This window comes from Nothobranchius furzeri, chromosome 11 (assembly GCF_043380555.1).
Source record: "Nothobranchius furzeri strain GRZ-AD chromosome 11, NfurGRZ-RIMD1, whole genome shotgun sequence".
NCBI lineage: Eukaryota > Metazoa > Chordata > Actinopteri > Cyprinodontiformes > Nothobranchiidae > Nothobranchius > Nothobranchius furzeri.
Genome location: NC_091751.1, coordinates 45444484 through 45467826, shown reverse-complemented (window position 1 = coordinate 45467826; position 23343 = coordinate 45444484). Strand labels below are relative to the sequence as shown.

At 39.6% G+C, this 23343-nt stretch overlaps 3 protein-coding genes and 1 long non-coding RNA gene across 6 annotated transcripts in view; 1 reads left to right on the top strand and 3 right to left on the bottom strand.

Moving 5' to 3' along the window:
- The window catches only part of LOC129163723 (uncharacterized), a 37517-nt gene extending 37164 nt beyond the window's left edge, over positions 1–353 (bottom strand). The window contains exon 1 of the long non-coding RNA XR_008563531.2: positions 281–353. This is a non-coding gene — a long non-coding RNA (uncharacterized lncRNA). The remainder of the gene's footprint in view (positions 1–280) is intronic.
- Positions 354–903: 550 nt separating this feature from the next.
- Positions 904–3201, top strand: klf2b (Kruppel like factor 2b). Its single transcript, XM_015956359.3, has 3 exons — positions 904–1194; positions 1371–2256; positions 2357–3201. Exons 1-3 carry the CDS (start codon positions 1123–1125, stop codon positions 2530–2532), a joined length of 1134 nt encoding a protein of 377 aa, XP_015811845.1. The 5' UTR covers positions 904–1122; the 3' UTR covers positions 2533–3201.
- Positions 3202–5542: 2341 nt separating this feature from the next.
- On the bottom strand, positions 5543–18199 carry LOC107383601 (epidermal growth factor receptor substrate 15-like 1). 3 transcript variants are annotated; one of them, XM_054742064.2, is made up of 24 exons: positions 18083–18199; positions 17576–17617; positions 17365–17454; positions 17221–17268; positions 17032–17127; positions 16790–16855; positions 16571–16696; positions 16428–16487; positions 15996–16325; positions 14454–14611; positions 14141–14306; positions 13904–13966; positions 12329–12414; positions 11867–11939; positions 11544–11705; positions 11188–11385; positions 10623–10787; positions 10289–10397; positions 10027–10166; positions 9886–9946; positions 8625–8695; positions 8383–8446; positions 6468–6484; positions 5543–6074 (listed from the first exon to the last, which is right to left on the bottom strand). In XM_054742064.2, exons 1-24 carry the CDS (start codon positions 18107–18109, stop codon positions 5928–5930), a joined length of 2565 nt encoding a protein of 854 aa, XP_054598039.1. In that variant the 5' UTR covers positions 18110–18199; the 3' UTR covers positions 5543–5927. The 3 variants fall into 3 exon arrangements, with proteins under 3 accessions (XP_054598039.1, XP_054598042.1, XP_015811843.1); XM_054742067.2 differs by lacking the exon at positions 13904–13966 and having other exon boundaries at positions 18083–18191; XM_015956357.3 differs by lacking the exon at positions 6468–6484 and having other exon boundaries at positions 5935–6074; positions 18083–18190.
- Positions 18200–19289: 1090 nt separating this feature from the next.
- Positions 19290–22454, bottom strand: calr3b (calreticulin 3b). Its single transcript, XM_015956358.3, has 9 exons — positions 22234–22454; positions 21728–21829; positions 21060–21263; positions 20888–20982; positions 20593–20802; positions 20378–20491; positions 20131–20274; positions 19952–20044; positions 19290–19842 (listed from the first exon to the last, which is right to left on the bottom strand). The coding sequence occupies exons 1-9, from the start codon at positions 22328–22330 to the stop codon at positions 19633–19635; spliced, it is 1269 nt and encodes a 422-aa protein (XP_015811844.1). The 5' UTR covers positions 22331–22454; the 3' UTR covers positions 19290–19632.
- Between the last annotated feature and the right edge of the window lie 889 nt (positions 22455–23343).

Sequence of the window (23343 nt, the reverse complement as noted above, 5' to 3'; positions counted from 1 at the left end):
CAACCTAGAAACCATCATCCACCTACCGGACTTGTAATTTTCTCATTTTGTCTTTAATTCTTGTTCTATAATATTTGATTTGAGGTGAAAGGGTCATACGTTTTTGCTGAAGCAGAAAAAATCCCTCTTTAGAAAACAATCTCTCATTTATGCCAGAAACCAGATTCCTCTGCAGAAAGGAGAGAACAAGAAAGCCAGCTGACTGTTGTGATGTAAATTGGACCCCAATCGACACGGGGCCCCCACAAAGTCCGCGATCTACACCTGAATGGGGTGTTACCTTAAATCGTGTTTACATCTGGAGAAGTCAGAGCGTGGATAACCTCTGAAAACCCTTTTCAGACGACCCTGGCGCCTGTTTGGACAAGCCCGCTGCGCGAAAACAAAAGACCAGCTTCCATTAATGATAATGAATCGAGAGCGAGACGCGCCAAGCAGGTGGATGTAGTTCCAGCCGGGAGCGCATCCACGGCGCACTAAACTATTATGCTAACGCAAACGCATAGATACTCACTTCTTAGAAATGTAATTGTTTTACGCATGAGCTGTTCATCTCTAGAAAGAATCCAAGTACGTAATTTCAGACTGAATTATGCGCACGTATGGAACACGCTCATTGCCTTGTTCTTTTTATTTCACCACATTAAACACACGTAAAGGTAATTATAGATAATCCCAAAGCTTTATGTTGTAATGATTACGTTAACTGACAGCTTTCATATCAGGTGGTGCGGGTTGCCTCCTGGCAGGCTGCTTGGCTCCTGTCCCAGGTGGGTTGATCCGCAGGCGCGTCACCCGTAAGGGGGGCGGTGCGCATCTTTATAGGCTGCTCTCCGCTGCGCTGCCTGTCAAACAGCAAACTGAGTCCCGCAGCCTGCAGGAGCAGCTTTATAAGAGCTAAATTTACCTAACTTTACGTTGTTTCCTGAGCTCTCACAATTGGCCAGGCGGCCTCGACTTGGAGGGTTATAAGATCGGGAGGACCTCCTACCACTTTTATACTTGTTCATGAGTCTGGAGCGCAGCTGCGGAAGAGGAGCGACCGTGATCTAGACGCACGGACTCTGGCGCGGCTGCCGCGACTCCAACGACACATAAGTTTGTGTATTGTTTCACCAAACGATGGCCTTAACAGGAGTGATGCTGCCGTCATTCTCGACATTCTCTAACCAAAGAGAGAAAACCTGGGAAAATGTAAGTTGCAGAAAGTCTTTATTTGTATTTGATTTGCTTGGATGATAAAGTTTTTAGTGTTTTGTGCTTTAAAAACGCACAAAATCAGCATTTAAAGTGTTTTGCATAAAACAGCAGTCTGGGATTTTGTGAAGAAACCTCATATTTATCTAAATTTCCTTTCTTTGTGTTTTCAGAGGTGGAAAGGGGAGTCCATGCTTGAACTGGTGCAAAACCTGGACAGTCAAAGCAAAAAGGACGACGAGGATCTGAGTAACTTTTTGGATCTGGATTTTATTCTCTCCAACACAACGGGGTCAGACAGCGCGGTGGAATACCTCGGCACAACTGACCCCAGCATGTACGCGACTGGAGGCTCAGTGCAGTCCTACCCAGCTGACGACCACCGCTCCCCGCCTCCCCCGTACGGCGCCAGCCTCATGACAGAGCTGCTCCGCTCCGAAGGAACCAGCAGCTATGGCGTTATGCGTAATCCCAGCATTCAGGGAAGATTTTACGTCAACACAACGCTTTACCCCCGCCCGGAAAACATCAAGCTGGAGCCAGCCGTGGACAGTTACGGTCCCGTTATGGGCATGGTGCCCCAGAGCTGCAGCAAAATCAAGCAAGAAGGCAACGTTTCTTGCATGATGTCCTTCGATCAGCCTCGGGTGGCCATCTCTCCTCGGGCAGCCAGCAACATGACCCCGCCACTGAGCCCCGATGACCAGGGAGCCACGGACTGCCAGGCACAGCTGTGCCAACCCATGAACTTCCAGCAAAAGTACCACACGCCGGCGGCGTTCCAGCACCACCCTCAGGCTCCCCAAATGCAGATGCCCTACCACGCTCCGCATCCTGGCTTTGGCATGTACGATGAAGGTCTCAACCTGCAGCCCGGCGCGCAGAGGATGATGCTCACTCCACCCTCCTCTCCCCTTGAGCTGCTTGACTCCAAACCAAAAAGAGGCCGGCGCACTTGGCCGCGGAAGCGCACAGCGACTCACACCTGCACGTTCGCTGGCTGCGGAAAAACCTACACCAAGAGCTCACACCTGAAGGCACATCTCCGAACTCACACTGGTACGTTTCAGCCTCTTTATATAACATAACCTGTGCGTAATTACGCACGGCACTCTCAATTTCCAACACAAACTCACGATATCCTTTGCCTTCTCCGCAGGTGAGAAGCCCTACCATTGCAGCTGGGAAGGTTGCGGATGGAAATTCGCCCGCTCCGACGAGCTGACACGTCATTTCCGCAAACACACCGGACACAGGCCGTTCCAGTGCCACCTGTGCGAGCGCGCCTTCTCCAGGTCGGACCATTTGGCACTTCACATGAAGAGACACATGTGAAAAGAGCCCACTGAAAGGACTTAGGGGTTCTCTGGGGGATTGTATTATTTCTTTTGTGATTCAGCTGTATTTTTTATTTAACATGCTCTCAACGTGGCCAAATCATTTTTATATAATATTGAAATGAAAAGCATATGTTCTAGTGTTATTATTTTGTAAAAAAAAAAAAAAAATTGAATAAACGTAGCGGGTACTACTTTGGTTGTATAAAAAGCTTTAGAAAAGCTTTGTTTGCTTAAGAGCAGGCAGACCAAGAAGGGGCTGGCCCTGTATATACTACTCTCCTTTGACAGAACTGGAATGCTGTGTTTGACACAAAAGTGCCTTTCTATGACTGTGCTACTGTAAAACTCTTTGTGACAGGACCAAAAAGAAGAAAAAAAAATAATGTAAATGTTCTTTTTGACAGGGGTAAAAATGCACATACAGTTGCCTAATGTGTGCAGAGACAACGTTTCATTTAAACTGCCTCAGTGTCTCAACTGCCTTCAACCATTTCTGACTCTTTCTCGGTGTGTGAAACTTTTGGATCCAGCCCCTCTGTACACTATCAGGGCTTGATGTCCTGTGCATTATTTTTTACTTAAATTTATATAAATAAGTACCTGGATTTTATACTGTAAAGTGTGTATTTATTGTAAATATTAAAAAAGTAATTAATTTGAAAAATTTCTGACTCCTCACTACTTTTTTTTTACTCTCCCATGAACTTTGCTGTCACTATTTTTATTTCTTGATTAACCACAACCACCCACTCAACTGGTTTCAGAACCGTGCTTGAAAGTAGGTGCAGCAAACCTGCAGATCATCTAAGAAGTCAGAAAGAATTCAAAATGTGGGCACTTGATTTCCAGTGATGTTTTGCAGCTGCAAGACAGAAGGGTAGCTGCTTGTGGGCTTAGCCTATAAATACAAACACTCCATTTTCATAATTACAGAGTGAGGCCAGGAGCCGTCTGGACAGAGGGGCACAGCAAACCCTCATCAGGGAGCCCATAGACTCTTTCTGATGGGTAGAAATTACAGTAGGACATCAAAGGACCTTAATACTACAATTACACACAGTCACTCTAGTTTCAAGTAGCCACGTCCATGCTTACGACATATTTATATGCATATTGTGTCAGTGAGCATTTGTATTTTCTGCATGAAAGACAGCATTGAGTCAAAGCCTGACGGCATTTCTGCAGATATGAGTTTTTATTGTTTAGTGAAAACAGAGCTAGCAGTCTTCTTAGAGAATATAAAAGGTTTCCATCTAAGAGATTAGATTTAAAAAGAAAAGAGGAAGCGCATACTGTGTGAAAAAATATCCACTGAAAAATGCTAATAGATCACTCTCATTTCACTTTTTTAGCTCTAATATCGATGCACAAACTCTCTTTTAGTGTCTTGACAAGGAGAACAGAGAAATTTTGAGCCACCGTTTGTCTAACATAATTTGAAGTCACTGATTTGATGAAAAGTTTTTCTCTGATTGTGATTAAATCATTAAAAACAAACGTTTGTGTTCCATTAATGCTTAAAAGTCTCATTTATTTAGATAAAAGTGGTTGCAACTTTGAGGAAAACCAAACTTAAAAGAGCTTGTTTGACTTAAATACATACATACATACATACTGTGCAATATTACATTTTACAGTGTTGATATGTAAAAATAATGATAAGGCATTGTTACGCTGTACACAGTCACCATGTGCCAAATAAACCAGATTAGTGTTGAAAGAAAACAACATCTTAAAGCATCATTCCCAAATAAAGTTATTTAAAAAAAACAGTAAAACAAAATCCATATTTGAGTTAATGAGGAAGAGTTGTGATGGAGTAGCATCTCTGGTGTGTAGAACAGTAAAAAAAAATAACATGTTATAAGTAACAGCACTGTTGGTTTATAGGTTTCAGTTCATAGAGGCTTTTGGTAGGAGTGCAAGTTTTCCAGGTGTCCCAACGAGTTAGAAGCAACGTTAAAACCATCTGACACTTGGACAGGATGGGATAACGGATGAGACCTGATTATCCCGAGCATCTTGATGGCTTCCAAACACGTCTTCAATTTATGCCATATATAAATATGCAGGCATAAATAACCAGAAACGTTTAAATCATGATCGATGTCTTCGATAAGACTTTGGTTATTGAAAAAGATAAATGGTCATCTTTTATTATTTATACTTAAATATATAAAAAAGAAACATTATTTTGAACAGCACAAACTAAAATGAAAGATTGTGCTGTATTTTCTCTGACTTTCAACCCAGAAATTTGGAGCGAGTTAAAGTATAAAAAAACAGACTTCATGTTTTACTTCATACACCCTCGAATTACAAAAATAAACAAAAATATCTGCGAACAGAACCCCGACTAATATGACCAGTACAGCTCTTCAAACACCTACGCTGGTTTATTATTGAACTCGTTTTGGGTCACGATGCATTTTTTGGAGATAAATAAACAAAACGAACACTAAACACTAAGTGCAGCAGAGAGAGGTGGGACGATGAGATCTGAGAAAAGTTGATGGAGTTTGTGCAACAGCTGTGTCAGAACGCTGGTGGAGGAGCTCCACCTCCTGCAATCAGCTGTTTAAAGTAAACACACTCAAACAAGCTAAGAGGGCAGGTTCACTCTGGTGGAGACACGTAACAATGATCACTTTGCTTTTAATGCTTAGTTTCTGATTTTAAACCAGAGCAAAAGGCGGTAGGTTTGATGGCACGCAGCTGCTCCAGTGGATTCGAACAGGAATAAACAGTTTGTGATGAGGGTTGCACTCCATCAGACTTCCAACAACTACCTGTTGACTTGCTAAAAACAACGGCTGAAACAAAACGCTGCAGAAAAAGTCCCAGTGTATAGAAACGAAGTAGACCACAGTAACAGAGACTTTCAGTTAAAGATTAGTTTCTGGAAACAACAAAAGGAGGCACCACGAGGTGCTGAATTCATGTTTCAGCTGCTTTCTGCTTCAATCGGCTGATCTACAAAGTCTGTGGCTGATTTTTGTTACCACTGACCCAGTTTGCATTAAAACTCTAAAGAATTTAAACGTACTGTAGCTCATGATTAAAAACCTAAATTTTACTAACATTATTCAGAGTATTTAGATCACAATAAAGCCTGCAAGTCTAATTAGTCAGGGTTGCTTCTTTCCTACAAGATATGGAGCTAGAGAAGGTCCTGTAGTGTGAAGCCAAAGTTATTTCTCTGCATTCTTCATGTTTATAGATGTATTTTTGATGCAATGTACCTTAAACCGTTGCAAAAACAGGAGTCACTTGAGCCGTTAGAGAAACACTGGCGCCTCAGATGACATAACAGGAGGCAGAGCTGACGTTGAGACTAGAGCTGGAAGGCAGATAAAGGAGGACAAGAAAGCAGTGATGGGGCAGCCCGGGTCAAGCATCGGAAATGTCCGCTTTGCTCAGAGCAATGGCCAACTCCAGGTCCTGCTGCTCCTGCAGCCGCAGCCTCCTCCGCCGCTCCTGCTCCTCACGTTCGCTCTCCCGCTTGACCCACTCCAGCTGCTGGCTCTCATTTCCAAACTAAAGCAGAAAACCTCCCATTAGATTTAAAAAGGAGAAACAAGACACGAGAAAAATCACTCAGAGAGTCAAACGAGCAGCCCTTTAGGTAGATTCTCCTAAATTACATAAGCATTTAATAATATAGCCTTCACAAAAGGGTGCAGACCTAAACGATGCAGAGATAGACTTAATTTAGACTCCAACATCTAAGAAAAGAGGGTAAGAAACTTTTTACACAACACACTATGCTAGAGGCACATACTAGTCACGTTTTCCCACACGGGATCACGGCCACATCACATATTTTACAGAAAATAATTATGTTTATGAATCACAATATTCAGATTATGCAGCGGGGACAGGTTTTTCACATGCAAAGGACTTTCCACCACACTCTTTATACAATCTTACCTTCATGTGCTCAGATCCTGGCAGAAAAACAAAAATTACAATGGATCCCCGTACAAAAACCCACAAATCCCCTTTACAACAATCATGCTGCATGAAGGGTAAAACTAATTCTGGTCGTGTCAGAACATACAAAAAGCTACCATGCATCACCTTCCCACCTGAGAGCATGCTTGGCCGTTAGGCTACACGAGATGAAGAAAACGGAAGATGAGAGACAAAGAGGCAGATTTACATGGCTGTGCTCTGCTTCGAGGCACGTCATGCCTTTGACAGCAAATAAGCCTTTAGCTTGCACGTCTTACACTTGAAGCTTGAAAAATGTTCCTCAAGCGCTACCTGAGTGGGCAAGTTCACCACCTCGATAAGCTTATAAAGTCTCACTTGCAGTGAAAATAAAAGAATACCTGAAGCAAGATGCTGACTACCATGCTAGCGCGTCCGCCAGGATGACAGGTGAAAAGCCAAACTGTCCAAGTCAGACATGCAAACACTCGAATTTCTTAGAAAACCAAAGATGTCAAAGAGGCAATTGGACATTTTATGACTTGTTAGTAAGCAGCCAGTAAACACAGTTATCCTATTTGTGGTGAAGAAACAGAATGAGGCCCAGAGAGGTGAAACAACACCTCTGAGGCCTGCGTTCTGGAGAGGGCGGTGGTGAGATCAGCAGCTCATGCAGACAAAATTAATTGCCTAATAGAAAACTGAGAGTAGACTACACTTACACTAAAGTCTGCACAACCCACAGGACAGTCTTTGGATGCTTTACTCATCATAACAAAAGAGTTTTTACTGACTGCTGAGGCGTTAACGCCCTGAAGTGGCTGTGACGAACCCAAACTGAACATACCAACCAGAGAAGATGAAAATAAGGGTAAATAAACACCAATGACGTGGGAAAAATAAAGCATCTTTCCTTCAGATGCCCACAAAAAAAAAATAAAAAATGGCACCTCTCTTGGGAAAGTAAGCTCACACCTAAAAGGCAAATTTATAACACTACACATTCACAGGAAGCCTACAGCTTTAGGTTCACATTTGCAGAATATTCACCCTAGGGGAAAACGATAATGGTTCAAAAAAGGCGTTAACCACAATTTTGAGTAAAGCTCACTGATGCATTGATGCTTGAACATGCACAGTGTTGCTTTTCTGGAACACCAACATAAAAAATAAAATCAAATTAAAACAGACACACCCTTGTCTACTGTAAGCTGCAAACTCATTAGCAATATTAGAAACAGTTTTTTAACTCATCTCTATTTATCTGAATAAATATCTATTACAAAACCAACCTGGCATTGTTTTAATTTGTGTTGCAATACAACTGAAGGAAAATGGCTAAACAAAGATCAGATTTAGTTGTGCAGCGTTCTCAGTAACGCACATATTTAGAACAGTTCACGACTTCAGGAGTGTGCTTCTCACTTCCCTTTTACGAGTGAGGCACACAACTAGAGCAAACTCGCTGGCAAACCGTGGCGACTCATCTCTACCCTGCAGTGTGTGGTAAACGCAAAGGGGAACACCAGCTTTCTCAGGCTGTGGCTTCTGCTTAAAGAATAAATGCAAGGTCACAGCGGAAGGGCATGGCCTGGGAAAGGCCTGTAGGTGTTGTGTGACTTCACATGAACTCAAAAAAGCAAGATCAACACAAAGATAAATGCATTAGAAGAGCAGCAGAAAGTGGCTCTCGAGCTCATCTCTCTGCAGGCAAATTTAACCAAACTCTGGACGCTATAAGAAGACTAATCTAAAATAGATGTCCTATAAAAATGACCAATCAGCAGCATCACATCTGTGCCAACAGCTTTCCTGTTTACAACATAAAAAGTAAAAATGGTAGTGATCTCATCATTTAGGGAAGTATTTTTGTAGAAAAAAGTGAAACAAAAACAAATCTAAAGAGATTTACCATAAGGAGGTGCAGGCCGGTTAGGGATGCTTTTCTTTGAAGGGACTGCAGGACTGTCAGACTTCTGATCACAAAGATAAAAAAGCAGCTTTACAACATAAAAAGTATAACAAAACTGCAAAGAAAAGCAGAAATGACACAAATTTATTGCACATCTGGACAACTTCAACGTACGGCTTCAGTGGAACGCTGCAGCTTTATGGTGCAACTGATTCATGAGCGCCAGGGTCTCCACAGCTTACCTTTGACATCTTACTGAAGTCAGCAAATCCACCCGCCCTGCCTCCAAAGGGGTCCGCTCTTCCAAATAAATCTGTGACAAAAAGTGCACAAAAATGCATTTTGGAACATTTGAACACAAGCGAAGAAAGAGCAAAGCATTGTAATGACGTCCAACCACACATCAAAATTATCTCTGCACTTTGCTTATTCTCAAAGGGCCTGCAGGCTTTTTTTAGAGCTGAAAACTATGCTCAAACGTTTATTTTCCGTGACATTTTTCAGCTAAAAAACTCTGTAAAGCGAGGGTTTTGTTTAACCTGACGTAAGCATCTGATTGGCTAATTAAAGGCGTCAGTCGGCCCTCTGTTCACCAGAACTGTGCCTGGGTTGTTTTGAAGCAGAGTGGTGCACCGCTTAATAAGAAAAAAAAACAACAAACTGCAGATGGCTACAGTGAAAAAACAAAACATTGTAAGAGAATATGTTTGTTGTATGTGTGCACCCACAAAGTGCCCCATTCATGCCCCGTGTTTAGATTTACGCACGGTAGCTCTGCTCGGGTCTACAGTCGACCCTGTGTAGTGCCAACAGATCATCGAGCCGCAACTTGAAACGACTTCCGCAACCAGCAAGGTGCGCCGGTTCAATGGGAGCAGGTATAAAGAGAGGACAGAGGCAGGAGTGAGCAGCTTAGAGGAGTGGCAGTGTACTGGAGCGCTGAACAACCAGCAGTCACTGGGTTTCTGTTATGCTTGGCTCATGCACACCTCCTGTTTTTCCAGGGTAAGGGGGAGTATTTTTAGTTGGCCAGTAGTTAAATGCAAAGGTACTTGACTAAAAATAACTCAAGACCACAGGAAAATATGAAGCCACAGAGTAAAAATGGTTTGCCCCTGATGCCTCCCCTTTTCCTTAAAAATAAATAAATAATAATAATAATAATAAAAAAATAAATAAAAAAATCCACACGTCACCAAGAACAGCAAAGAAAGACTCTTTGAGATGGGTTTCATCCTAGTGACACTCTCATGTTTAGTCCGTTAATAGCACCACATTCTGGGAAACATGACTGGAAAGGTTCATTTTGTGAGTTCAGGAACTAAAATTATTTATGACAAAGTGATCTGGGATGACGTCACCGTTAATGTCCTCCCACTGCCCTTTTCTGATTCCAGTAAATATACAGTCTCTCTGGAAAAAACGGTCTTTAAGAGGAAGGTATTTAACGAAACAAAGAAACTCTTAACCTAAAGCAGGTTTCTGAGCTTAAACGTCACAAACCTGAATCTTTTGGTTTGGGGCTGCTGGATTTGAAAGGGTCACCACTGCTGAAGGCACTAGGCTGAGATTAACAAAACAAAAAAGCATTAGTGACCATTAACAAGTTTCAATCACTGTGTTTAAATAAAATGCAAATCCTACCTTCACTGGTGGCGTGGGTTTCCTACTGAACGGATCTGCAGATCCAAACAGGTCTGACTTGTCAGTCGTCTTAAAGAAGTCTTCTGGCGAGGTACCTTTGAAGGGATCGTTCTCTTTGAAAGGATCTTCTCCGAATGGATCTGGAAAACCAGAAAAACATTTTTTTCCAAGAAACTTTTATTCACATGGAAAGACAATTTTTGTACGCAACACCCAGAAAGCAACAAATGACACGACAGGAAAAAATGTTCCTCATTCAAACCTTTCATGAGGTCGTACTTGAAGGGGTCGTCTCTCAGGAACGGGTCAGCTGAAGGCTCCTTAGTGCTGCTGTTGTTAAACATGGCTAACTTTGATTTGAAGGCCTCGCCCTGATGAAATGGAAAAACATTCATACTTAATCAAAAAGGAAATAAAATGTTATAAAACTGCATTAAATAAAACTTAAGAAATTTGACTTCCTACTAAAAATAAAAATAAAGAGTGAAACTGTTGAAAAACAATATCCTCATGAGGTCAGAAGGGGAAGTTGATTCTGGGTTCTAAATTTTCATTATTATTTTTTGTATTGGGAGGAAACACTAAGGGTTCCTCACTGCATTTCTGACTCCTCCGTTTTCCCTGTCAGAGGACCCTTCGCTCAGGTCCGGAAGGTTGTTCAAGTTCCCCTTGTTGATTTCGCTCAAGGCGTTATTATACTGATCAATGGTTCTGGTCATTTCCTTTTGGCTGTCCTGGATCAGCAAAAGCTTACTGCGAGCCTAAAGACACAAACAAAAAAATGAATGACACATCTGATTCAGTTACACGTGCTTTATTTGTTTTAGCAAGTGCAAGAAAATAGCACAAATAGCATTTGTTGGCAAATACAGTTAGCTTTAAATCAATATTTCCAAAGTGGATTTCTGCATTCATGGACCTTTTTTGTTAAATTTGAGATCTGATGGATTCTTCTCTGATGATACGCAGGGACGCTCCTCAAAAGCATCAGCTCATTTATAAATTGAACTGAGGTTTGGTGATTAAGCTGATAATAAAAATGATGATGCACCAACTTGGCGTGTCTGTGCATCAGAGCTTTGTGAATATGGCAGAAAAACAAACTCCACAATAAACAAAACAAAAGATCAAACCTCCTGCAGGTCGTCTGTTTGCACTGACCTGATTAATCTCCTCCTGGGTGCTTTTGAGCGACTTGACGACGCTGTCCAGCTGAACGCGCCCAGAGAGCAGCCTCTGCTCCAGCTGGGACTCCTCCTCCTGCAGCCGACTCAGGTCTGCCCTGGTGCGACTCAACTCGTCTTCCTGGCTGCGGAGGTTTGTCTCCCTAGATCGGATCTGGCTCTGCAAGGATGAAATCTGGGGAAACGCAAGATAAAGATGGAGAAAAGTTCAGTTACTTGTGATTGAAGTCGCCCTCAAAACCCCAAATTTACCGTCAACAGCGGATGATTTGTGATTATATGAAAGCAATAATATAAATTATAAAGTCTGTTTATGTAGTAGACGTCTCTAACCAGCTGACTCTCTTCTTGGCACTTCTGCTTCACTTCATTGAGCATTCCCTCCAGTTTGGAGCGCTGCTGGTCCATCTCATCCAGACGCCCCTGAGCGTCCTGCTTCTGGGACTCCAGGCTGTGCAAGCCGCTGCTCTCTCTATCCAGGTTACTCTGCATGTCCTAAAAGTCCACACATCTAGAAATCATCCTCCTTTTTTTCCAGCTGTTAACTTTTTTAGTTCATGGTGCAAGTTGAGTGGGATTTCCAACTTGTGGGATTCAACAGATCACTTCAATTCTGCTTAGTAGCCTTGCCACAGATCTTAAGAGCTAATTCTTACCTGAACATCACTGTTTTTTGATCTAATGGTTTCTTCCTTTTCCCTGATTGCTTGTTCCAAGAAGAGTTTCTCCCTAAAGAAAACCAAAATCCATTGTTAATGTATTTCTGTGTAGAATACAGTTTGTAAAAGGCCTGAAATGAAAAGAAAGCAACACATTTCTCGTCAAAAGTGTAAAGAACCCTAAACTATGCAGCATTATTTAAATAAGTTCTGCACAATGTGGTCTCATTGTCCAACTGGCACACTCATCGACATTTTCTTTTATATATATTTAAACTCTATAATTTTGTGGCACTTTTCTTCCCTCTAAAAATCACACACCAATGAGCATATTCAGGGAAATGCAGAAGCTATTGTGGTATGAAAGTTGAATTTTGACTCTCTGCACGTCCCTTTGTTTTTCTAAAGTGGAGAAAAAAACAACGCGGTCCTCCTGCTACTCAGGGTGCAAACGCTCACCTCTGCAGCTGAGCTATTTCCTGGCTGAGGTCATCCAGCTCTTTGATTCCTGTCAGCTCCACCGACCCGACAGAGCTGGTGCTGTCCTGAGGCGAAAGACGCAGAGATACATGAGCGAGATGGTGCGTGGAGGGAGACAGCATTAAGGATGACATGATGGGACTGTAGACATGAGGGAAATGTTCTGATATGCGTGTGGCAGCCACAAAGATATAAAATGAGGAAAAAGTCCAGAAGGGATGTGAGTGGTGTGCAGGGAGAGAGAAGACTTCCCTGCTGCTTAAGAAAACACAAGTTACAGGAAGGAAACATCATATGGATGCAGACAATACATGAATGACATGAAATGCACAGAGACAAGACAATATAAGCTTACACGAAAGTAAAACTTGCATTTTAGTCTCGCCTCTCAACAGTCTTTGAGAAAGAGCTCCAAAGTTCCAACAGAAAATTGTTGTTTGGTAGCACTACAAGATAATTGTTCTGTATCTCCTTAAAACAAGACTAAAGAGTTTTTAAAACTATTGCTTTCAAACTGGTTTCAGTGGTTCTTCAGCCATAAACCTGAGCAACTTCACATTGGACTGCACTCGGTAGCCCTCCGCTGACCAGAAACGGCACTTAACAGTGCTTTGGTTCAGGTGGGAACACTAGTGGAAGGTCTCCGTTTTAAAGCAATAGTGGTTTACCGTGCCAGCAGCTAATATAAAGGCTAACTATTAATTTTCAGTTTGCAGACTATCAAAAAAAAAAAAAAAAAAAAAAAGCACAAGAAGAACTTTTTTTTTTTTTTTTGCTGGCATATTGGCAGAGCCTGGAAGTAAAAGTAGTCCAATGTCTTTGGATGTGAAGCAAAGAGCTAAAACCAGGGTGAACACTACACTTGTATGTGGGAGCATGGACTGATGATGACCTGGCTTTGTTGTTACTGGACATGTAAGTAATAACATTTTTTGTCCAACAGTGTGGATCTTTTTGCTTTGTGGCTTTTTGTAGTGTCAGTAGGCTTGTGTTAGCATTAGCTTGCCGCTAGCGATAGCTAAAGCAGACTGTGGCAGAGTTGTTCATTCATGACAGTAGTAACTTTGCTTTCAACCAGCTGGGGGGACAAGCAAGAAACCTATTTAGTGTTGCTTTAATTAGTCACTCTTGGTTAACAAGTTTTATTCAACAAGGACTGTTTTAGAGGTATTAATATTACATGTATTTAATATGAAATATCCATGTAACTTAATTTTTAGACATTTAATATGAACCATTGCTTTAAAAATATTCATAAATTAGGCCATACATACTGCAGCCTGATCCATTTTATTTTATGTCAACCCACATTTATCTTTATTTTATTTCAAGGTTAAACATTTTCTCATTTAAAAAGCCAAATATTAGTTAGATAATACATTTAGAATCAGAAAATCTGAAACAAACAAATAAAAAAAACACTTAAGCAAGTACCAGCTGCTGACAGGTGGGGAGTTCACACAGCTGTGCTTCTGTCACACTGAGCTTGCTCTGAACCACAGCTCGAGACAGATCAACAGCGCCACCTTGTGACATTTGCTACTCACTACTCACTCTGCGTGTTTTAGCAGCTGAAGCAACGTCTGGTCTCAGAGAAGGAAGAAGTCCCAAATAACTCTGGCGGACAGGTCAGAAACAGGGTCAAAAAGCACAGATACAGTTTTGCACTGAGAACCAGAAAGCAAAGCTTCCCGTTTTAGGAGCAGCAGAAAAACAGACTCTTAAGGTTTCAATGAATGTTGACTTAGCAAGAAAAAAAAACAGGTTTTTGTGAATAAAGTCAGGACTCACAGGGCCCGCTGCTGATGTTGGAGTCCGCTCTGAAGGGGGGATCATGTCTGAAGTGAGAGCAGAGGGGGGGTCTATGCCTTTATTCACCTTCTGTTGGATAAGATGCATGGCCAGAGCAAACTGTTCCCGGTTCAGCTTGCCCGTTTGCTTTGTGTCAGCAAGTCCCCTATGGAAAGGAGAAAGAGCTTCTTAAAAAAACAAATCAGCAATATTCACTTTCATTTCAAAACTCTGAGATTCCCATTGCGGTGTGTTAATCATGTTAACATGCCCCTGGTTCCAAATCTGAAGGTAGTCTCAGTTGTTGTCTCACCATATCTGAGCTAGCATCGTCTGAGAAAGGTTGGACTGCATGAAAATCTCGATGATGTCAGTGCCTGTGATGCAGCCGTTATTGTCGATGTCGGTGTTTGTGAAGAGTTCGTCATATTTGGCTTTGTCGACCACTGAAACCACCCAGTTCACCGCTGGCTGGAGGGAATGAAGGACAATGCGTGGTTTAAAATGAGGAATATGACAACTTCTCCATTTGTTCTGCTAAAACGATGGAAATCAAGAATCAATTTATTTAGTTACATCTGTTTTTGAGTACTTATCCCCAGAATTTCTAAAATGTCATTTTCATCAATCCACACTAGTTTGTGGTTGTGACACACTCAAACCTGTACAAATTTTATACAAAATAAAATGATCAATATGCTTAAATAAAATCATAAAAAACAAAAGTTGTCAACTTTTATTACTCTAAAAATAATATATATATATATATATATATATATATATATATATATATATATATATAATATTTATAACTAATGACTCTGTTTTTGTAACCTAAACTAATTGATCAGACAACTCAATCACAGATAAAACTGTCCAATCAGATGAAGTCCTGAAAATCAGTGAGATTTAGGGTGTTACAGAAAAAAAAGTAGTTGTTTACTGTATTTAGTGTGCAAGGAGCTTTCGTTTGATTTATTTTTTTTACACACAAAAATTTTAATTTAAAACTTTGAGCTGATCTAAATGCACCAGGAAAAGCTTGAGGTGTCACAGAGGTAAAAACTGTGATTTCTCATATTTAGTGGGTGTGACTGAAACATTTCAAATAAAAGTGAGCTTTACATGACGTTAAAACAAAAACATTTATTTTGATTTAAGCGGAGTCCAAGCTATTTTGGTCTCTTGACCACATAGTTTAGCTCCTTTTCAAAGAAACTTCTTTCTCAACAAAGTCATGGGTGACAAATCCTAGCAGCTATATCGAGAAAGAGGAAACCAACTGGGCTTCACGCAATACCTGAAACAATGTGGTAGAGCAAGTCCAGTCATTAGCAGCTGAACAGTTAATACATGAAATACTAGTCTCTCCAAAACTCCAAGCTAAGACATTGAGACACCAAGGCTGAAACTAAATCAATAAACTAAAAACGTTGTTCTTATAAAACATATTTCCTGTGTTTTGTATGTTATACTAGATCAAAATAATAAGCAGTAATTTGATTCTTGATACAGAATAAAGCAGCTGTGTGAAGTGCATCGAGCAGAACACCTTTTACAATTTTGTTTCTCTTTCTTTGAAAGGCTTTATGTAAAGATCCTTTAAGGCACATTTATAACAAGTAGTTGGGTTCAAAACGAACATTTAAAATGTATTACAGCTTTGTATTCAACCCTTTTTTCAAGTTTCATGAGAAAATTACATTAAAGCAGTTAAATTTAACACAAATTTTAGAAATGCAGCTAGGTAAGGTAAACTCATGTTGAAGTTGGTAATGTTAGTAATTATATGGACCGAATATTATGAACTAAATATGATCACGTAACACATAGAAAACAGAGTAATATGACATACCGCTGAGGTCGATTTAAAGGAGTGCTGTGGGGATAGGTTGGTGGGACTGGGTGTGTGGGAAGTAATGGACCCCAGAGAAGAAGAGCTACTGCCCACAGGAGATGCAGTTCTCCCAAGAGGAGAAGCGGTGCCTCCAAGAGTGGGAGTGCTTCTCAGGGTGTCTTTGAGAGGAGCCAGACCAGATGTAAGACCAGACAAAGCAGGCAGCACAGCCACAGCACCTGGTAGCGCATTTGCAGATTTTTTCCTTTTAGAAGGTGGGATAAGAGATGGAGGCAAACTACTTGGGACGGGCTCTTTTTCCATGGCTCGATACACGAGATGCAATGCCTACGAAGTGAAAAACAAAGAACATTAGAATTTGCAATAGCACCAGTGTGTTTAATGGACTACAGAAAAAATGACTAAAAGAGGCTAAGCATCCCAATTTACCACTGTGAATTCCTCTTTGTCCAAATGTCCATCTTTGTCTACATCACTCAGGTCCCAAATCTACAAAATCATAATATACAGATATGGATACACAAAATTTGAAACAAGTGGCAGAAAACAGTGCTGTATAATGTGCAAATCACCTTTCCCAACACATCCAGAGGTAATTTGGAGTTTATCAAAACTGGTCTGACTTTTTCACCAGAGAGGAGGCCATTCACAGGAGACAAACTTTCAAATATTCCTTCAAACTTCCCTTTTTCATCAGGCTGAGAGAGCGGATGAAAATATTAAATAGGAGTTATTCTTTATTAAACATCAGAATAATGTAGATAATATTTTACAAATCTGATCATGCTCACCCTAATTGCCCACTGAGAGTCAAATGCTGTTGTTGACCCACTTAATAATTGGCTGTCAGTGTCCCTCTGCAAAAGTAAACAGTAGACAGAATCTCATTACCAGAATAAAAAAAATGCTGGACACCATGTATTTCTGTAACTATCAGTTTTGAGATACTAAATGTTTGATTTCATGCGTTATATCTGCAACAAATCAAATCAAAGTCTTAACAGTTGCCAGGGAGGTCAGTTTAAACACTTACAAATTTTGGTGCAGCTGCAGTTTGGTTGAGGTTGTTAAGACTGATATCATTTCCACCTTGTGCTGATGCTACAAGTCTCAGGGCAATGAAGAACCCCTAGGAAACAGGGAGAAAAACAAAACAAATCTAAGGTTTTGTGCAAACATCAGCATCTTCCATCTACAACAACCACAAAGAAACCGCCTTTACCCGTTTATCCAAGTAGCCTTTTCTATCAGAATCTGCCAAATCCCAAATCTGAAAGGGCAAATAAAACAAAATTAATTTAGATGTTGTGAACTGGAAATGTGAGATTATTTTGTTTAAAAGTGTGCAGATGAGTTTGAGAATCACCTTTCCAAGAGTATTGTCTGACAACCCAGACTTCTTAAGAAACTGAGCTGCATCGCCAGCTGATATTTTTCCTGTGTTTCTTGGATCAAGCTAAGATAATGAAAACAATAAGTGCTCTCATTATTTGATGTTACATGAATGATAATGCTCAGTTCACCTGATACACCAAAATAATTATATTAAAGAATATAAATGGCAACACCAAGCTTACCTGTCTGTAATAGCTTTCAAAAACTGCATTTCCACCTGATAACTGGACAGAAGACAAAAAAAATAAATGAATACAATTATAAAAAGGACCAATTGTTAGAGACAAACATGGCTAATTAGGTTAGTAGATTGTCTATCACAAAGAAAACAACTTATAGTTCCAACAGCTAATCGAATGTACATAACTTAATTCGTCCTAAACTTAGTCAATTTTTACTTAAATTAGGTTATTTAAAAATAAAGTAATAAACTGTCAGTTCGTTTTTCTTTGCCATTCAAACGTAAAACTTAGTCATCAACCTAGCCCGTATATTATGTCGATGAACCTAGCTGACAATGTTTACTCGGAAGACAACGAAAACTTTCTAGAACGTTTTTTTCTGGCTAATGTTCCTCGCGGTTTATAGCGTGGTGAAGTCGTAACCGCGCAAAAACAATGTCACGGTCGTTTAACAATGACAAAATGGACATTTTCAGAGTTTTTTTTTGGTATTTTGGTCGTTGTTACCTGACTGAGGGTCATGAGCGCCGCCATCTTTCCTGGTGTCTTGAGTACGCGCACAACGCTCACGCCCCTGAAGGTAAAGCCTGGTTCACACAGGCACGCGCGGGAGAAAGAATGCGTCTTGCCCGTATGCCCTTTTTGCGGTGCTTTAACGCAAATATATTAGTAGAATTTATCTTTGCGGCTTAGCATGTTTTTATTCGTTCAACACCATTTATGTAGTTCGTCCTCATTCTTAGGGCAGTTTAAGATGGCCGTAACATGTGGAGATAATAAAGTAATACTTTTGTTGAATTTATTTTCTTAAATTTATATGAATTTGATTTTTGCTAAACACGATGGCTAATCAGAAACAAAGTATTTTACTTACAAAACACGAAGTGTACTATATACAGAAACGAAAGTATGATGCTCAAAAAAATTTCCGGTTTTCAAAATAAAATTGTCTCTCGAAACTTCCGGTTTCAAAATGTCCTTTTTTTTAAAGAAATACTTTTCGATTAAACGAAATTTAAATTATTGATTTAATCAGTACGTCTATTTTTAAAAGAAAAAATTTTATGGTAAGTTTGGGGTTTCTTTGGTTACAACTTTTTTAATTGCAGTTTTTTGGTTGAAGTACCCATTTTTGATTGAATAAACAATCTTCAAATTTAAAGGAAACACCTTGATATAATTATGTACTAATTTATTACAATTATGCATTGCTCAGAATAGAAAGGAGATATGATGGAAATTATCCAATTCTTGATTACCAAAAATCAAAAGCAAGGGGTCTGTCATCTGTTTCTGTATGTGCTAACCTAGTATTTTTACAATCATGCATTGACATTTTGAGCATCTCACAGCTTTTTCATACAAACTAGTAACTAAATATATTTACCATTTGTATGCTAAACAAACTATAGTAATCAGACCGTACAGTAATAATCTTTTAATTAAAACTTTGGCATCAAAAACATTCTGATGGGTAAAAATGTGTGCAACTCTTGCAAGAGTGACACATCAAAAAAACTTTCATCAGAATGTACTGCAGCTGTGAGCACAATAAGTCATGTTGAATTAAATTTCAATGACAATTTTAAACATTTACTAGCTTTAGGCCTTTTTATATTGTAATGTTTCATTCAAATATGCCATCAAGAAAAAGTAATTCAAGTTGATGTCAGTGCAAAAGAAACATCCAAAAATAAATTACAATACCAATGTGCCCATTTTCTGACCCTGTTTATTTAATATTAATTTCACAGGTAGAGCTTGAATCTGATTTGTGACAAAATGTAACAATTTCAAAACAAGAGATTGGTGGTCAAGCCACAGAATGATAGACAACCCACAGTACCAATTCAGTAAGGGTAATGTGACAAAAAAAAAACCCAACATCAAGTCCATTAATACCCATTCAACCCAATTTTCTACATTAGACTCCAAAGCCAGGTTGCCTGTATCTCTGGGAAAGGATGCACAGCAGCCACAATACCCCTGAGAGTTACAGGACAGTTTCTGTGGAAGGGACATAATAAAATATTTTCTCACTACATTTCCCCCCCTCCTCAAAGCTCATCTTTAGGTACTGATTCTTCATCTTCTGTGTCTGAAAGTGCTTCTTCCATCTCATCCTTTGTTTCTTCTTCTTCTTCCTCCTCCTCCTCCTCCTCTTCCTCCTCCTCCCCCTCTTCATTAGTTTCTTGTTCTTTTACTTTTGCCTCTTCCTCTTTTCGTTTAGCATCATCCTGTTCTTGTTTCATTTTCTTCTCTGGTTCCTGTGGAGAAAGTTGACAGTTACAGTTTTGCGTGCACCGAGTTCCACTCACTGAAGACAAGCTTTACACATTTGCTCATCAGTTCCAGGCATAACTAATTCCAACATACCTTTGTCACACCCCATGTCTCCTTTCCAATTGCTTCTGCTTCCTTCACATCATCGCATATCAGGAAGTTGTCAAAAATGGTGCCAGATTTCACCTGAGAAACAGTTTTAAAAGTTACCATCTTTGCCTCTTTACTTCTACTTTAAGAATAAACAAGATACTTTCAGATTAATCTCTCACCTGCCAAAGATCAAGACCTAGCACACCAATGTTGTCAAACTTGTAGATATTAGAATCAGGACTGTATTCAGGATTGTCAATTTCAGGATGCACCCAAACTCCTTTGTAGTTGGGGTTGTCAATCTGTTTCGGTTTCCATTCTCCCTGCAACACAAGAGCACATTTATCAGGCTGCAGAGGTGAACCACAAATGCAGGAACTCATTCAAAGCATTTGTTCTAAATTTGATTATCCAAATGTGCCCTACTTTGTACTCTGGGTTGGGAATCATAGGTGGCTCCCACTCTCCATCCATGTCTTCTTCCCAGTCTTCAGGTTTTTTGGCATCAGGGTCAGGGATATTTTCAGGCTTGTCCCAGTCCTAAAACATATAATTCAACATTTTAAATGTTATACATACACTTCCCAAAAAGTGACACCTTAAAATTCAAAAAGAAGCAGATTTAAAGTTCCTAAACCCACTTCTGGCTTTTTGTCATCAACATCATCAATCTTTGGGCGATCATCCCAGTCCTCTGGCTTTTTGGCTTCAGGATCCTTAATTTTCTTAGGGGGCAGGAAGTCCCAGTCATCCTCCAGGGTGCCAGATTCTACCTTCTCATTGTCAATCTTCACTTCATATGTCTGATCTGGATTCAGGATCAGTGTATAGAGGTGAGTCAATTCATCATCCTGGAAGAAAGCATATAACATGTTTGGGTTTAACAGTTTGCATGAGGTCATTCTAGGAATAAAAATCTTAGAGCAATAGAATTACCTTGCACTTAATCTCTTTCTTGATCAGGTGATTCTTTCCTTTGTAATTAAAGATGACATGAACTTTCTTGGTGCTGTAGCCACAGATGTCAGGGCCTAGTTGGGATCAGATGTTAGAAATGCAATTTCTTACTGCAACTAGTAATTAGGGCACATTTAAAACAATTGCTCACCAAACATGATGTAATATGAGGAATCCCCATGCATGTCAGTTTGATCCAAGTCAGCAGGAAAGACCTTCACATAGCCACCACCACAGTCGATCTTCTGCTCATGCTTGACTGTGAACTGAATGACCAAAGGCTTCCCCTCATTGCTGAAAGCCTCGAAGTGGGCAGAAGTAGCATAGAAGCGTGCATCTTGGCTCGTCTGCAGACCTGAAGACAAACGTACACAAGTTAAATTTGGGCAAAGCCAACTAAACAGATCAACAGATTAAAAAAATTATAATTAATAAATAAATAAAACAGGATTACACTTATTTGACAGGAAAACAATGAAAGGTCAATCTTGAATTGTTTAAATTTCTGAGGGTAAACCTTAAGGGTGGCAACATGTTTGAAAATCAGCTCAGCAAACACCAACTGCAGATTTGAGTTCCAACTAGGGTGTTTCTGTTTCACTTCATTTAAGGGGATGCACACAAGTCTCAATTACCAGTTATGACCATTTAAATACTTATGCTGTGTTTACACCCAAAACACTGCAATCTGCCTTTGAATCTTTAAGACATTAAATTAGGAATGAGTTCTGATTAACAGCCAGTTTCGATTTTAAAAGAAAATAACTAAACCCACATATTACATTTTTAATTAAATAATTAAAAAATTGGTTTGCTTACCTTTGTCTTTTTCAGCATCCCCATAGAAGTTGCCAGCCGTCAGTTTCCACTCTCCATAGTCTGATTTATGTTTGGAGTTCACCCAGCGACTTCTCCACTCATCTGAAATTAAAAGTAAAACCAGAATATTTCATGAAAATTCAAGACTTTTAGCACTTTTTCAAAGCATTACCGGGTGTCATTCAGATGATTGGATAACATTACATATAAAACATTTGACAAAGGATTATCTTATAAATCTAAAATACAACTTTTATGATTGGAAATGAGATTGCTAGCTTAACAGCTATGGGTCACAAGATCACTGAAGTGACAGTTTGCGACCTTCGACGCCCAAACTGAAAATAACCATCTAAAACCAGTAAGGATAATATATTAATGGTGACATTTTAAATTAAAATACATTCAACTTAAGACAATACAAAGCAAATTCCCAAAAGCTAATTCCCAATGATAGATCATACTTAACGATGGCTAACACAGAGGACGAACGTTATTAAACTTACCACCGTCTAGAAACTCTTCCCGAAAGTAAATTTTTGCATTTACGCAGTACACTGCTAATATAACAACAGCTACACCCAAAAGCTGCATTTTCCCCATTTTAGCTGTGATTTCCGCTGCTCACAATCAACGCTGTTGGGCCAAGGAGCAAATGCGCTAACGAAAAGGGAAGAGACGGGAATATTTTAGAGTTGCTCTGGCTAACAGATGTCTACCTCCGATTGGACAAGAAGAAAGAGTGCCTGGACCAATCACAGTCGACCACGAAACATATGTCGTTGCCAGAGCCTGGTCTCAGATCAGTTTATGGTTTTAGTATTTTGCTGTCAATACTACAGCAAACCAGTAGGGGGTGCTAAATAAAACAAATGGACGGGCGTAATCAATTTTTTTAATGAAAGAAACTTATACAAAACAAATCAGGAATTTTACAATTTTATGATCATTTCAGGTGCAAACAGATGCAGTGAGTGATATAACTTTGTAAAGAAAGGAAAATTAAGGTATAAAAAAGAACAAAAAGAAATAAAAAAGGATGATGTGACAAATAACAGATACATTTAAAACAACGAGAATTTTGTAATTTTTTTGATAAATTTTGGCAGTTTTTCTATTCATTTCAGCAATAAATTTCAATGATTTATAGTGCTGTATGAAGGTGTTCAGAAAGAAGGAAAAAATAAGTATTGTATTCTTCCATTTGCATGTGTGAATGAAGTATAGTATTTACACAAAATAACTATGAGGTTGACAGTATCAGAAGGATCAGAGTCCAGATCGTCCATGTAGTAGACAACATCTTTGGCTGTAAAAGAAGGTACATTGTACATTTTTAATGAGATCCAACCATGAATGTCAGACCATAAGACCTTCATAGCTTGACAATTATAAAACAAATGTTCTATCGTTTCTACTTCTGATGAACAAAAGATACAAGGGTATGTTTGAATATTTTATATAATAAATCATCAGTAGGGTGTATACCAGATATGATCTTAAGGAAGAGCGTAATCCGCTCATCAAACACTACAACTAGACATAGCAATTGAAATAAAAGGTCAAAGTTGGAATTTTGGTAAAGTTATACTCTTACTTCCTTCTGTCATTAATTA